Below are 17,455 nucleotides of genomic sequence, written 5' to 3' on the forward strand. Positions count from 1 at the left end.
CCATGACCAGATGGGGCATCAGGGCATAGAGAGGACGCTGGGCCAGCTCAAGCAGCGTTGTTATTGGGTTGGGATGTATGATGCTGTGGATAAGTGGGTGAAGAAGTGTCAGCGCTGCGTGCTAGCCAAAATGCCACAGCCCAAGATTCAGGCACCTTGGACCCCATTCTTGGCTTCTCATCCACTAGAAGTGGTTGCTATGGATTTCACCACACTGGAGCCAGCCTCAGATGGGCTGGAGAATGTCCTGGTTGTGACGGATGTATTCACTAAGTTTAGCCAGGCGTTCCCGACTCGCAATCAGAAGGCAGACACTACTGCTAAGATCCTTCTGAAGGAATGGTTCCTCAAGTACGGTGTCCCTCAGCGACTTCATTCAGACCAGGGGAGGAACTTTGAGAGTGCCATTATTGCAGAGCTCTGTAAACTGTATGGGGTAAGAAAGTCCCGCACTACGCCATATCACCCCCAGGGAAATGCACAGTGCGAGAGATTTAACAGAACTCTGCATGACCTCTTGCGTTCCTTGCCACCTGAAAAGAAACGGAAGTGGCCAGAGTACTTACCTGAGCTGGTGTACGCCTATAATGTAACACCTCATTCCTCCACTGGTTACTCCCCTTACTATATGCTGTTTGGGATGCAGCCACATTTACCAGTCGATGCATTGTTGGGCCAGGAGCCAGTGCCTGAGAAGGAGCCCGCCTGGTTGTCCGTCCATAAGGAGCGGCTTCGGGATGCTCATGCCCAGGCACTTGAGTATGCTGAAAGGAAGGCAGCAGACCGAGTTGCCAAGCGTGAGAGTGGGGTATACTGTCCAGAAGTGGCAGTTGGTCAGCAGGTGTACTTACGGTATCGTCCTCCTGGACGGAACAAGATACAGGATGCCTGGGCACCCACAGTCTAAAAGGTTGTAGAGGTGCATGGTACGACCTACACTGTGGAGCCAGTAGGAGACGGTCCTGCAAAACGAGTACATAGATCAGACATTAGGCCCTGCCCGAGACCAGTCCCAATGCCACGGAGAAAAGTGAGACCTGTAGAAGAAGCACCTACCTCAGTGTTGGTGGATGAGATGCCTTCTTTAGATGCGGAATGTGTGCTTGTGGAAGAAACCAGATGGCCTGAGGGGGGCCCAGAGGATCCAGTGCTTGAGGAGTCACAACAGCCAGATGAGGACCAAGACAGTTGTGCTGAGGGTGGAGTTGAAGAAGCACAGGAAAGATATAATGATGCACAGGTGAATAATGAGGCGAGTGTTGCTGGAGAGCCTTCTCTGCCTGATGCGGAGAGAACTGATTCACTTTCACACGTGGTGTTGACCAGACCAGTTCCTGTTCCCCGAAAGCCTAGGGCAGAGAGTATTCATGTGGATGCGCCCATTCCTACACCACGCAGAACCCAGCGTTCAACTGCTGGTGTTCACAGTAACCCAAACAGACTGCCTAAATCCTCTTGTAATGCTGTGTCCTTCAGTCCCGATGTCCTTTCCCAAGTGTTAGCGGGTATGGTCTTGTATACGTCCAGTAAATTACAAGGATTAGGGAATGATTAAAGGGTGTTTGCAGTCATCGAGGACGTTGACTGTAGGCAGGGGAGAGTGTAACCAGGGCAAGATTTGCCTTAAACTTGGTTAAGTTCCCCAGTAATTCACCTTTGTTGCGTTAACTAAGTTATGTGCGCTGTCCCCTTTAAGAGTTCGTGCACGTGGGAGGGAAGTGCACGTCAGACTGGAAGAGAGAAAAGTTAGAAACGAGAGTTACGCAGCGAAAGAAATAGTTGATAAAACTGTTAAAGAGAGGACATTTCCAGCTTTATATCAACTTGTCCGTGTGTGGTGACTACAGTTGTGTGATTTTATCGAGTGGATGGGTTAATTTGCCGATCATACAGGCATTGTGTTCCTGCACGTGAGAGATTGCCCGTGGGGAAGGGGAATTCAGATCACGTTGACGGAGATTGAGCGTGAGTTAACCTGAAATACTGTATGTTGTAAGAGTTGTTCAAATGTTAAATAGCTGTTTATTTCATATAATAACTGAACATGCAGTAACTCCTGTCCTTTATACTGTGTTAGAGGGGAGAGAAACGATACGTGAGATCACACAGGTGCCAATTACCACGTGAGCTTTTTCTGTGTGCTTCAGAGGCTTAATAAGAGTGAGTTTTGTTCATTTTATTCTCCCAAAGTGTTTCCGTATATTGCATGAAAAGGATTGTACTACTGTATGTGTAAAGTGTGTACTGTTATCGTTAGTCTATTTACTGATTAATATGCTCAAAAGAAGATAAACATGTGAACTGTGTATAAAATGGGTGATGCATTCATCTGGTGAAATGTGCTGATTGCTCATATTCTGTTCTATTTGTTTTATTAGGCACAAACAGACCACTGCCGTTGTTTTGTACACCCTTTATACATTTTGTAACTTGGTTTGCACTGGTTTAAGTTGAATGGGGCATGTGATTTGGAGTTTTATTTGAGATTGTGTGAAGAATTATTTTTCACATTATTGCTTACTATTTTATTCCCTGTACCCATTGAAGAAAAGTGGGTGTTTGTCTTTGTTTTCATTACTTTGTTATGTAAAATTTTTCTCATCTAATTGGATTAGAATCCCAAATCTTTTCCCCCAACAAAACATTAATGCTGAGTCCCTTTGTTAGGCTCAGTCAAGAATAAAAGAATCCTTTTGCTAGATGTCTTGGCTTTGTCTTTTCCCTTAACATGTAATAAGGGCGTCAAGCCGGCCACATATGTTACACATAAATACTTATTTTGTTTTGTTTTCTTAAAAAGTCGCTGGTTGGTTTCATAAAAATCTGCTGAATTGTTTTAAATTATTTCAGTCTTTTTACAGCCCTAACATTGAGTTCTAGGTTTAACAAAACAAAGCAAAGTTGGTTTGTTCACCCTAAGATGAAAATGCTCATCATTTACTCACCCTGGTGTTGTTGTTCTAATGCAGTATATTGTTCTTCCTTTTTTTCTTTTTTTTTTTATGTTCAGCTCGTGCTCGTCTATTTATATCTATATGGCAGTGAATAATGACCTGAGAACAGGACTGGTGCGCTCAACTCTCAAACCGTTTATGGGTGCGAGTTATAAAGAAGTTATCAAATTAAGATGAAAAAGCACACTCTCTAGTTATATCTCATATATTTATTTATACCATGTCCACACAGACACGTTTCAGCCTAAGCCATCATCAGTGACACTCATCTTTATTAGTGAATAATGACCAGCATCAAGCTTTAAAAAAGGATACAAAAGTATCACAGAATGATCCTATGCAACATGTCATGTATGAACTTATATACTATACATATACTGAAGTGCAATATCGTCCAATCCACAATCTGGCTTGAAATTATGTTGACATTTATTTTAAAAGGTTTCAAAATCTGCTGCAGCAAAATCTAAATGCCAACAATATGAGATTTCATGCTTAATGTTTGGGGTTGTAAATCAATAGTAATCAGCCTCATTCTTCACTTTTGGAGAACACAAACATATAATTATACCTCATTTTTTAGAGGTAGTCGAACATGTAGCTGCCCAATTTGTTAGTCAGACTCATAACTTCATTACTTCAAGTCTGTATTAATAAGGATGACATTTTATGTGACTTCCTTATTCTGAACAAACTCGAGCAGCACTCAAGTCTCAGCGGACACGTCTTCTGTCAGGCTCATGAAATGGATTCAATCTATGAAAATTCTGATTTCATACTTTCAACAGTTGCTTCAGGTGAAAACTGCTCTCGACACAATGGTAAGGGTGGAATGTTTTCAGTATGCATTTGTTTCTATTTCAATGATAAAAGGTGCCTGGAGGAACCTTTTGGGTTTCTTCACTTTGCCACACCGGCGGAACCGTCTGTAGTTCCTCTAGGCACCCTTTAAAAAGGGGTGGTTGTCTGAGGAACCACACAGGTTTCCAGAGGAACTCTTATACAAGGCACTGTGTGGAACAGTTTTGGGGGCCTCCAGGAACCAAAAATGTTGTTACTATTGACTTCTATTATAATTAACAAACTGAACCAAATACAAAATAAGAATTGTTTATTACATATTTTAGATCCATTTGAATACATACACTTCCATGCACTTGGGGGGGAAAAGCTAGTAATAGATTAATATCAATGAATACACACAAAAAATTTGTATAATACATAAGCAACATGAATAATCAACCATGTACTGTATATACAATAGGCTATACAAGAAAAGGCATCTCAACAAAATGCATGGAAACACATGTTCCATTTAATAAATCAATGTAAAAAAACAAACAAAAAAAAAAAACATTTTGACTACCCTAATTAAAAATGTGCATCTTCACTTAACTTAAGTTTTGTTAAAACTTGTTAAAGGACAAGTTCGGTATTTTACACTTAAAGCCCTGTTTTCAGATTGTTTCTGATGAAATGGTTAAGATTGAAATTTGGACAAATGCTGCTGGCCCGAGAATTTTCGGTTTCTGTGGTAGCCCCACAGAAGACTGGAGAGTGCAATGTACACTGTGGCTTTTGAAAAGCTTAAATGTGTGATTTGAATCAACAGTGCTCATAAATGGTTGTTGAGTATTCTCATGAAACAAGATAGAGGAAGTAGAAATAGAGGCTTCGACCCAGAAACAGTATTCCTTATGTCACAAGAAGCAGAAAACTATTCCATTATAACAGAGTTAAGGTGCAGTAAAATTGTTCTGTGAATGTTCACTGGTGAATTCCAGTCATTTCCATAAGAATTCACACGATCAACAATTTTGTGTGTGGTCAAAAATGTCACTATGGGACCAAGTTGGTCACTGGAATTTGCTAGATTTGACCAACAGAAAGCTGTGCGAAAGTGACTCCTGTGTGAGCTGTGCTTCATACATTACATCGCTACACTGCTGACAATGGTCAATGGACCTTTTTGCCTGTGTAATTTCACGAAATTCACAAATGTGACGCACCTTTACTCACTGCAACATAAAATGCAATCAATAATAAAATCATGTGAGGGATCATGATCAAGGGACATGTGAGGTACTTAAAGAGTTAGAAAAGTGAAAAGGTGCATTCATTTTCCGTTAGTTTTTCCTCTTTTCTGGTGGATGGTCCAGGCACTTCAGTGATTTTCGGGTCTACAGGAGGATTTTTATTCTTGTTCAAACTTGTATTTCAGCTTACCGAGATCCCTACAAAGAACAAAATTACTGTTAGTAATGTTATTAAAGTGATAGTTGTGAAATTAAAATAGTTTCCTCAGCCTTGTGACATTTCAAATCTGTTTGACTTTCTGTCTGTGGACCCCAAAAGCAGATCTCAGGCATAATGCAACCCCAGTCCCCGTTCACTTTCACTGCATGAAACACAAGCAGAAAAAGAAAAATGTGTAAATCATTTATGAAACCATTCTTATGTACACTTGTCTAGTTCAATTCGATGCAACAATTTTATGTGAAAATGGATAAATATTCTGTTAAGCTCCAAAAATGTCCCAGAAAAAATCCTAAAAATAATCAAATGAGTTCACAACTCATGTGTTATGGGTTGTGCAGTAAGTCTTCTGAAGCCATATAATAGTTTTTTTTGTTTCGTTGTTTGTCTAAAAAGACTAATCTTGAAGTTGTAATTCAGAGTTAAAATGTCTTATATTCAAATGCAAATGATTAAGGTATAAGAAAAAATGCATTGCATTATTGGCGCCAAACCTGTGATATTATTTTATATGTAGAAGTAACATGAATGAGATTTGAGAGCATGAGGGAAGATTTTCAGAGAATAACTGAGTACACTCACGTCTGTCAAAAACCAGCTGTCAGTCACTGATTCCAAAAACTGTACATAATAAAAGGTACAGTATGTCATTGCATTCAGGAACATGGAATATTGTTGACAATAGTAATTGCGTGAAAAATTGTTGACAATAGTAATAGCATGACATTTCAACAATCGCTGAGAGAGAATTAACTCCTCAACCAAAGGGCTTCAACAACCTTTGTACAACCATATGAAAGAAATAAAGCCAAACTGGTTTGTAATAAGTGAATATGGTAATGCTGTTTTTGGAGTTGTTTAATCATCCTCTGGTGAGATATAGATTTTATATGCAGTTGCTTTCATCTAAGGCCGTGTGGTTGTAAGACAGTTGTAGTTGTTGTGTTTCTACTCATCTCTTCCCTTTTTTCTGTTCATGTTGTTCCTCTTATCTTCAGTGATTCTGTTTGTTAACTGCAGGTGTCATAACTAATGCTCAATCATCACTTTTGTGAATCTTCTGAAACTGCATCATTGCTTCAGAGTTACTTTTACTCTCTAGATTGGGACCATATGAAAACTGAGCAGTGTCTGTTTAACACTGAACATTTTTACTGTGCCAGTAAACATGTAACCAGCAACATGTGTTTTCTTTATTAAATAATTTATTCAATTAGTTAGGGAAATTGTCGTGATCTTTATTTAACTATGAACACAAATTAAGAAACGTGATATGTAACATACCAGCATCCCAAGCAGGACCCAGTGTGTAAAACATACCTTATGCTGGTGACCATGCTGGAATTTGTAACAGGGAAGGTCATGGGTTCAGAAAGTAAACATGAATGCAATGCAAGTTGCTTTGGATAAAAGCATCTGCCAAAAGTATAAATAAATATGTTTTTAGATATATTGCATAAAGCAGGGGTGTTAAACTCAGTTCCTGGAGGGCCACAATCCACAGCTTCAACCTTAATTAAAACACACCTGATCAAGCTAATCAAGTCCTTCAGGCTTATTTGAAAACTACAGGAATGTGGCCCCACATGGCTATTTTGAAAAACGGAGACATTTCCCTTCGTTTGTGCCCTTCGTTTACATGCAAACGGAGAATTCGCCTCTGAAAACGATTCTTTCTAAAAACTCCGGCCAGAGTGGAGATTTTGGAATACTTTGTTTGCACGTTAACTGAGAAAAATTGAGTTTTAGGCATAGACATAGCAGCGACGTCACAGAATGTGACTATTTTCGGGATTCTGATTGGCTAACGTGGTCTTGAGCTTCTCGTTACACTGCCACCTACGAGTTTGGCATGCTCTTGACAGCATATACACGGGTTCGTGTGCACGATGTTATTTTTGAAAACGAAGAGGGGTGAAATGTCCATTTATGAAAATAGCCATCCACGTGTAAACGTAGCCTGAGTTGAAACTAAAGTTTGCAGGACTGCGGCCCTCCAGGAACTTTTGCACCCCTGGCCTGAAGCAACTGTGATGTGTGAACTGGTGTGAAGTTTACCATTTAACTTCCTGTGAGCCGACTAGAAGTGTTTCAAGTGCTCATGTTATGATATTTTAAAGGTTTCTCGTTTTGTTTTGGATTCTCCGTAACAGGATTTGAGACTGGAATTGCTGACGACTCCTTTCGGCAGTTCATAATCAAATAATTCTTTAGGAGACAATAACTTTTTTTGTCATGAGCTTTGGTCTTTAAAACTTTACGAACCTTTTACATTCATAAGCTATATACACATGCACTGCATTAAAGCCACACTAAGTAGAAATTGTGTTTTTGTCAAACAGCGACCCCTAGAGTCGCTGTGGAATACTTGCACTGTTGTAAATTATATTATAACATTTTTACATGATTGCAGCTAAATCACAAGTGTAAGGCCCGCTATATTTGGTCCAATCTCCGGTTCGCCAATACACGGGGAAGGTTATCACATGTTCTGTCCTCACTCATGCAAAGTATTGGTTGGTTAAATTTGTAATACATTAATCATATGTATTTACTCGTTAATTCATCTGACTCCATAAATGAAAGGTTTTAATAATATCTGTGCCTCACTAAAAGTGAGCGAATGTTTGACTATTCCTTTTAACCATTAAATAAACAATGTCAAACCCAGTTGGAATAATCACATTGTAGCAATTTAATATTTCAGATATCAGAGATCAATTCCACAATCAATTCAAATATCTAGAACATGGTTATACATTGGTTACACCAAAGAATCTTACCCAGCTTGTACCTGAGATAGAGAGAGAGAGAGAGAGAGAGAGAGAGAGAGAGAGAGAGAGAGAGAGAGAGAGAGAGAGAGAGAGAGAGAGAGAGAAACCACCTATCCAATTCCTCGTCCAGCCAAGAAGAAGAGAGAGAGAGAGCCAGAACACCTTCCTTTATCCTCTGACCAGGTGACAAGGGGGATGGGGTGAGACCACTCTCAAATGGCTTCTATCCCACAGAAGGGGGGTTGCCTTATCTCTAAACCAGTTTTCTATGAACTTCTATAAACCTTATTTCCTTTTATTTTATCTATCTGGATATGAGATATCTGTACCACTCACTTTGAGACATTTCAAATGACACCAAAAACATAACAGTCAATGTTGAATATTCACATTAAACCATGTTCTTGTGTGAGTTCCTAGTTTCTGAGAGGAAGAAAGGCTGTATTGGGGAGGTCAAATGTTAATCAGCCAGCCCTTTGTCCCATAAATCAGGCCTCAACCAGTATTTTCAGTCTTACAGTTTCCCTCCTTGATCCCGTGGGTCACATTCCGATGAACACTTACGGGGTCACAGTAAGACGTTTGTTATAGTCCTTGAAGATGTAGCACAAAAATTGTCTTTGCAATGTTGGCATCTGTAGAAGCTCAGTGGGCTGTGTTCACCTGCAGAACACCTGTTCTCACCAGGTGTATAGCTTGAGTCCAGTGGGTGGATGAATGCGTTCAGGTTCTCTTCCTGTAATCCTGTGACGTGAGCAAAGTTCATAGAGTCAATCTGGACCTTTTGTGACTTGTTCAGTTGACGTGTCATTCCTTCATGGAGAAACTTCCGCTTCCCTGGCACCTTCTCCACGATGATGATCTGACCCTTCTTGACCAATCCTGTCACCTCCAGCGGTACGGTGGTCTGGGCAGACCTCAGTGAATGAAGGGCTTCTCCTTTGGTCCACACTGCTTTGTGTGAGACACCTGAAAAGCATCTTAAATGTCCGCTTCACGATTGAGCACATATGAACTTACAGTCGTAAGGAAATGCATAGGAACGCATAATGCAATAAGGAAAAATCATGTCATGTTCAATGTAAAATACCATCTTCATGTCAGCAATTGTGAGTGGTACGTTTGGTCTCATTAATTACCTGATCTTTAATTACCACGTCAATAGTACTCCTATAGAGGGTCAAGGAAGGACAAAGGAAGATCTTACAAGCTCTTACCCTGTTTCTAGAAACATTTAAATAAATGGCATTCTAACAAAACAACCAGTGCTATTTTGGTGTAACCAAACATAGAGATTCAATTGAATTGATGTCCAAATACATTGTTGCAAGTAAAATGGACAATATACAAATATGCAGATAAGTTTCAGAAATGTTTTTCTGAATTACTCAAAGGAAATCAAAATAAGTTTCAGAAATTAAAATCAAAATAAGTTTCAGAAATGTTTTTCTGAATTACTCAAAGGAAATCAAAATAAGTTTCAGAAATTAAAATCAAAATAAATTTCAGAAATGTTTTTCTGAATTACTCAAAGGAAATCAAAATAAGTTTCAGAAATGTTTTTCTGAATTACTCAAAGGAAAAAATGCAGAAATCAAAATAAGTTTCAGAAAATTAAAATCAAAATAAGTTTCAGAAATGTTTTCTGAATTACTCAAAGGAAAAAAATGCAGAAATCAAAATAGGTTTCAGAAATGCATCAAGAGGTCGGTGTAAACCAATCAATGGTTTTGTGTGTTTGTGTGAGAATTTTTTAGAATGTCAGAGTGTGTTTTTGTCTGTGAGAGTGTTTTTGTTTTGTTTGTCTGTGTGTGTGTGTGTGTGTGTGTGTGTGTGTGTTGGTGTGTGTGTTGGTGTGTGTGTGTGTGTGTGTGTGTGTGTGTGTGTCTGTGAGAGAGTGTGTTTGAGAGTGTGTGTATTGATCTGGCTAAGTCACAGTCGATGACAGAGTTGAATTGTACATTTTTGTACTTGATTGATTTATCCATTTTAATTATGTTTCTGTTATTAGTGGTAAGTTGAGAAATCAGGGGCCCTCTGATCTTCCAACTCCCACCAACAATCATAGAGTTTGAAATTTAATGGCAGGTCTGCCTTAGAATTTGTCTTGATTTGTGACTGTAGCCATTCAGTTGTTCATGTGTGTTACATTAGTTAGCAGTTTGTTGTGAATAGCGTATGCTATTCTCTGTGTCTCTGTTAGACCATGATCATGAGATCAGCTCCACCCTGTATGTGTGAAGCTATCTGGATCTGTTAGTGTGAAGATGACACATCTTCGTCTGATGTGCAGTGTTCAGCCTGGATAGACCATCTACCCCAGGTGATGTTGCTGTGAGGGTATAGTGATGGAGGGGTGTGTTCAGTGTTCATGTCTTGGAGATGGGTGGAATCTAATCTATAACAATTGTGTTGCAAATTTCGATCCAGTTCTAAACTGGGAGGCCATATTTATGCAGTAATTTGATAGTTTGACGTGTGAAAAGGCCTTTTATAATGTCTTTTCACCCATCTCCCGAGTCTCAGGTTATGTTCGAACAATTTCGCTGTCCTGGATTTGCTCCAGGTGGGCTCCACCATTTTGCAGAAGTAGCCTAAGCCTGAGACAGAAAACAGAGGAGAGCGAACCACAGATAATTCCAATATTTCAAAAGCATTAAATTCAGACGTGTAGAAGTATTTTACTTGTTAGCAATTTTAATTCCAGATGTCACATGAAACCGAGTTTCATTGACCACGTCTGAATTGTTGCTGCTGTCTCAGTGTGTTGTGACACCTGAAGCTGCTTTTTCAGTTCAGCCTTCAGTCTGCTGCATGTGCAATGCATTCACATATTTTAATTTGTGCAGATATTTTTTGACCTGCAAAAAACTGTGGTACTTCTGTCTGCTGTTTAGCATTTCACACCCTCCTCGTAAATTTACTGTACTTATCTTATCAGATTCAATTCAGTTGGTGCACCCCAGTCAAGGATTATTTAGCGTGCTATTACCTGTGCCACACTCCTAGCCGTGTTTTCTAACGGTGAAAAATAAAGGCATACTCCGCCCCTTTTTGGCACTGGGTAGCACACAAATGAAATTCTGTTTCAGAAATTCAATTTTAATGTCGAAAGTCACACTTCTCCAATTATTGTCCTGCTCGGCGAGTGTAATATAATGTTTATTATAATTCAAGTTATAATATAATTATATTATTTAACAATACAAGTCAAATTATATTGTTTTCGGTCTCTGGAACAACTTAACGCATGGTCAAATCTCTACTTGTTCTCATGTCAATACATTTGAATATTAAAAGGCCTTTTGGCTCAGGTGCTGATAAGATGTACATTCGCTGTTTTTCTTTTTCCCTTTGCTAGGTTTCAAGTACCTTTTCTTCTCATTTAGTCTTTTTAAATGGCCATTATAACGTTTGATTCTTCTATTTACTCTTACTTTATATTTTTCCGTTTATAGATAAGGAAAACTATATCGCTTTGCAGTCCTTCCCAAGGATGCACGACACAAGTGGTCAGCCCCGAAGATCAGAAGCTGAGGCAGTTGGCTAAATATCTAGGGATTTTGCCGTACACGCGCAACAACCAAAGATATATACAATAGCCCCCTTGGATGCCCTTCAGGAACTTAATTCAACCGTTTTCCAAAACTATTAAATTAGAACAGAAGTCATCGGAAGCGTCCAAGCTAGGTTAATCAACCAGCGTAAAGCACACTTCCTGATATCAGTTATTAGCCGTCGCCAATCTCTGACGCAATCTTGTGGAAATATACGAATCCGTTAATCTATTTTGGAAAAAACAAATCTCAGAGTAATTCAGAATACATTCAAACATAACAATATTTAGTTCTCTGAAGCCTTAAATATGAAAAGGTTTTTTGTTTCAGGATTAATGAGATGCGTTCGCAGTTTCTGATTTTCAAATTCATTGTGAATCACATTATAGCCATCAAATTCAGCACAGACACACGCGTTTACTTCAGTTTACACAGGACACATGGCCTAGAATACAACATCTACAACCCTTTTACCTAAGTGTTCCAAATACACCCACAGCAAAACAATAGAATACAACATCTATATCACCTTTGCCTAAGTGTTTCAACTACACTTACAGTAAAGCAATCCTGTGTTTAAACAATAAACTTTAAATTAGCCTATGTGCATGTTGTAGCAAAAACAACCAAATTGTGTTCTATGTGCACGATGTGTTAAGCACAATTTCAAATTTGAAAATGCAGACAGGTTCAATGAATTTAGATGTTAAACATTTAAGCTATTTGCTGTTGGGCTGCTACCCGACTAGCAAATGACACTAATAGCTGAAGGCCTTGAGCATCCAAAGTTGTTAGGTCAGTAAGAGTTTTAGATGCATTTGAGCTTTGGTTACTTGCAGAGTGCTGGTTTTTGTCATTAGATTGTGATTGTCTGCGTTTTATGAAATAGGGTGGAGGTCTGCCTCTGCCCAGTGACCAACACTTTTCCTCTGTATGGCCTGTTTTGTGACAGGAATTACAGAATCTGTTCAGTTTGCCACAGTGTGGCTTTCTGAATTGTCCTGCAGATGGAGGATCTTTATGACATTCTAACACAGCTACCTCACCATGCATTTGTTTTCGTGACTCAATTCTTGTTGCCCAACTAACAATACCTTCGAATGTGTTTTGTGCTGGAGAAGCACCACACATGAGTGATTGCTGTACACGCGGCCCTGCATTTGTAAGCAGGAATTCAAGGACAATTACATTGTTGTGGTTAACACCCTCAATTCCAGAATACTCCTCAAAAAGTTCAAACATATTTTCTGCATATGTCTCAAACCATTCTTCAGTACTCTGTTTCCGATTGAAAATCAATTCCCATCCAACAGGACTACAACCACGCAGCTCGCGAAGGCATTGTTCTCTTACGAGAGGTCTCTCGTACTGCGTAAGATATCTTACGCTAGGGGAAAATCCTTTTTCCGCGAGATATTGAAGCCAAAAATTATCCTTAATTTTATAATAATGCAAAACGCGTTGCGGCAGCATGCAGACATAGGCGAGGCAGCTCGCGCGCCTATTGGCTGCTCTGCGGCAACTGCAGCAGCCTATCGAGCGAGGCCTGGCGTGACGCCAGACCCAATCAGGTCACTTCGAATTCCCGCCGAAATGGGCGTGGTCTAGGCCTATAAATACCGCTCGCAGGCAGCTATTATCTGATTTTTCATCCTTCAAGCGAAGCACACGCATCGCTGGAGCTGGAGAAGAAGCCGCGCCGTCTGAAGAGAGCACCTTCAGCGGGACGAGTCACTGAAGTCGCTGGCCGCGCCGCCTTCCTTGCCTTCCTGCTGCGCTATCCGGCGTTATATCCTTTCTCTGCTACTGTGTTTATGTATGTGTGTGTGCTCGCCGCCGCGACACACACTCCCATTGCACTAAAAGAGCTGGGCGTCTTTTTCAAGACGCCCCTTTTCCTGATCACGCAGCTCTCGCGCTCGCTGACGGCGACTGCCCTCACTGCGAGCTAGTTACTGCCTATGGTGACTCTGAGGACTCACCTGGCATCCTTCTCCGAGACTGCTCCTCCGCCCCCCCCCCCCCCCCCCCCCCCCAACCCGCAAAGCTTGCCGGTTCGCCCGCTTGCCTTGCCTGCTTGGGGGACGATACCTGTTCTCCCTCTGTTCGAGCCGCGCACACCGCGCCGCTCACAGAGGATGTCAGGAGCGGGCGGTCACGGGGCTAGCTTTCTCTCTCCCTCTGTTCAAGCCGCGCAAACTGCAGCAGGCGAGCCTGTTTTAATACAAGCGCGCCTGCAAGCAAACGCCGAAGAAAACATGTGACGCTCTTATATGCTCGTGCATCCGAAAGCCTTTGTGTTCCCCCCTGTGGCTCAGTGGCGGAATCATTGGTTTTCCTCACGAGAGACCGGAGTTCGAATCCCGGTCTAGCGGCAGTTAAAATTATGCCGCCAATGCTTCGCTCTGTCAGTTCCCTGAAAAGCGACTGCAGATGTGCATTTTGCAGCCAACGAGCGCGTTGCACAACCCGCTCGCCTGCACCCAAACACCGTTTCTATGGTTTCCGTGCGTCACTGGCGAAAGGAGAAAAGAGCGTTTCTGGTCCCCCCGCGGACGGACCGACCTCCTCTTTCTCGTACATTTCTCATTCCCCTCTGAAGTTCGGGCGACTGGAAATGTCAGTATTGCAGTGAGCAAGCCTGTTGTAATACACGCATGCCTGCAACCAAACGCCAGCACGTTGACGCTCTCTTATAATACTCGCGCTAACTGAGTTACAATGTGTCTCCCCCTGTGGCCCAGTGGCAGACTCTCAGTTTTTTGCACGCGAGAGACCCGCGTTCGATCCCCGGGTCTACCGGCAGATAAAATTATGCCGTCAATGCTCGCTCTGTCAGTTCCCTGAAAAGGCGACTGCAGATGTGTATTTTGCAGCCAACGAGCGCGTTGTACAACCCGCTCGCCTGCACCCAAACACCGTGTCTATGGTGTTCCGTGCGTCACTGGCGTAAGGAAAAAAGGGAGTTTTTCTGGTCCCGCTGCGGACGGACCAACCTCCTTTTTCCTATACATTTCCCGTTCCCCTCTGGAATTCAGGCGACTGGAAATGTCAATATTGCAGTGAACAAGACTGTTGTAATGCACGCAGGCCTGCAATAAACGCCAGCATGTTGACGCTCTCTGTTTCTATGGCAACTTCTCGCTCGTTCAGTTCCAGTAAATGTGACTGTTCCAGTGTATCCTGCAGTAAACAAGTCGGCGACGCAGCACGCTTGCCTGCACACAAACGCCGTTTTTACGGCTACCCAGATAAATCCCATAAGTGTGAATTTTTCTGGTGTCCCGGCCACGGCCGATGGTGCTTTATGTGTAGAAAGAATGCCCACTGCCCAGTGCCCATCTCTACACACAAGCACAGCCCGTCACACAGGGCTCGCGCACATGAATCGACTCAGATCGATTGCGCTTCAAACATGGTGAATGTGCCCACTAACACCACGTTATGCATGTCTCACGGTTTCTGTAAAAACGAAACCAACGTGCATTCGCTTCACTCAAGCGAACGATGCTTTCAGTGTGATAAATGTGCCCGCTGTCCCGCGCCCACATCCACACATAGACATGACAGTTCCTACGGGAACCGCCCAGCCCTCCCCCTCGCGGTTGACCACCGCAGAGGAGTCGAGCGCGGGCAATCTGCCCGCTGTTATCAGCGCGCCCCATGCCTCAAAATGTCACGAGCGCGACGCTTGTGTTACAGCACGCCGAAGCCTCTCCATCGCTGAGCGAGCGGAGCGCGCTTCGTATTCAACCCCTAGCTATTCATGCGGACGCATGGGCAAAGCTGCCCGGGGTTTCGAAGTGGGTGCTGAACATTATAAAAAGAGGCTATTCGCTACAGTTTCGCCGACGCCCTCGCCGCTATGTGGCGCGCGTCGAGACCACGGTAAAAACAGAAGTAGCACATTTACTTCGAGCCGAAGTGGCGAAACTATTGAGCAAAGGGGCCATAGAGCCTCTCTCTCAAGTTCAGAGCGAAGAAGGGCTATACAGCAGATACTTCCTGGTACCGAAAAAAGACGGGGGTCTCAGACCCATACTAGATCTAAGGCAACTGAACAAAGTGCTTGTGAAGCGACAGTTCAGGATGCTCACGACCAGACAAATCCTTGTGCAGATTCGCCAAGGAGATTGGTTTGTGTCAATAGATCTGAAAGACGCGTATTTTTCAAATACAGATAGCGTCACGTCACAGGCGATATTTGAGATTCGCCTTCGAGGGCCAGGCATATCAGTACACAGTCCTGCCGTTCGGTTTGTCCCTGGCACCCCGTACATTTACGAAGTGCATGGATGCGGCGCTCGCACCCCTCAGAATGAGAGGCATGCGAGTACTGAACTATTTGGACGATTGGCTGATTCTAGCGCAATCTCGCGCAGTGCTCATAGAACACACGACCATTTTACTCGATCACCTCGAGGATTTGGGTCTCAGTGTCAATTGGGCGAAGAGCTCTCTGTCACCCAGTCAGAAGATATCTTTCCTGGGCACAGAATTGGACTCGCTGTCCATGATAGCGCGACTATCACCACAGCGCGCGGTAGACATTCAACGCACAGCGAACTCGTTTCGCTGCGGCGCGTCTGTCCCGCTCAAGAAATTTCAGAAGATGCTAGGTCTCATGGCCTCAGCATCATCAGTGCTCCAGCTGGGCCTGCTCCGCATGCGCCCGCTGCAGTTTTGGCTGAAAGCGCGAGTCCCACGCAGAGCGTGGGCATCCGGTTCGCTTCGCCTCAGGGTCAATCAGAAGTGCGTCACAGCTCTGAAACCTTGGAGAGCGAACGACTGGTACCAATCAGGTGTAAGCCTGGGGACTTCCTCGAGGGTGAAAGTGGTGTCCACGGACGCGTCCACCTCGGGATGGGGAGCGCTGCTCGAGGGCAGACCGTTCTTCGGCCAGTGGTCGGAACGGGAAAAGCTCCTGCACATAAACTGCCTCGAAATGACCCACAGACAGTCCAACTGCTGTGGAAGAAATTCGGCAGAGCGGAAGTAGACCTGTTTGCGTCTCAAGAAACCTGTTTGCTCTCTCCAAGAGCAGGAACGCGCTGGCCCATGTGTGGCCCCGCCGCCCGCTCTATGCTTTTCCCCCCGTCTCTCTCCTGCCTCAGGTGATAGAACGGATCAGGGAAGAAGGATGCTCAGTATTGCTGGTGGCACCGTTCTGGAAAAACCAACCTTGGTTCCCAGTCGTGATGCAGTTAGCAAGTACTGCCCCGTGGCCAGTACCAGTGAGGAGAGACCTCCTCTCACAGGCCCACGGCTCGATCTGGCATCCTCACCCGGAACTATGGTCCCTTCATGTCTGGGCCATCAACGGGTACATGTTGGACTCCCTAAAGGAGTATTAAACACGATCACGCAGGCTAGAGCTCCGTCTACGAGACGGCTCTACTCCTCGAAATGGTCAGTGTTCTCGGGCTGGTGCACAGCCCGTGGTGTGTCACCCACAGACTGTGGTGTGACGGAGGTGTTTTTTCCTTCCTACAAGAGCTGTTGGATGAGGGCAGGGCCCCCTCCACGCTCAAAGTTTATGTGGCGGCTATAGCAGTGTTCTCAGGAACAACGCTTGGTCAGTCAATAGGAAGGAACGATTTAGTCATCCGCTTCCTTAGAGGGGCTAAGAGACTGAATCCTCCCAGACCTCCCTCAGTCCCCGTATGGGACCTTTCTACGGTTCTGGAAGCCATGAAAGGTGCGCCATTTGAGCCTTTACAGTCAATTGATTTGAAAAACCTGTTTGACGCGGCGTGCATGGAGTTTGGGCCTAATGACTCAAAAGTTATACTCAAACCTAAGCACGGTTATGTTCCAAAATCCCTCAACACACCGTTTAGGGCGCAGGTTATCTCCCTGTCAGCCCTACCGGTCCCTGATGAGGAAAGAGACGCGAGCCTCCTTTGCCCAGTCA

At 43.2% G+C, this 17,455-nt stretch overlaps 1 protein-coding gene across 1 annotated transcript in view; it reads left to right on the plus strand.

Annotated features, from left to right (window-relative positions):
- Positions 1–3,659: 3,659 nt before the first annotated feature.
- LOC309511201 (uncharacterized protein) overlaps positions 3,660–17,455 on the plus strand; it is a 34,884-nt gene continuing 21,088 nt past the window's right edge. The window contains exon 1 of the mRNA XM_082186332.1: positions 3,660–3,775. Coding sequence (XP_082042458.1) covers positions 3,700–3,775 — 76 coding nt within the window. The 5' untranslated portion in view covers positions 3,660–3,699. The remainder of the gene's footprint in view (positions 3,776–17,455) is intronic.

Source organism: Leuciscus leuciscus (genome assembly GCF_965113295.1).
Source record: "Leuciscus leuciscus genome assembly, chromosome: 12".
Classification (NCBI taxonomy): Eukaryota; Metazoa; Chordata; class Actinopteri; order Cypriniformes; family Leuciscidae; genus Leuciscus; species Leuciscus leuciscus.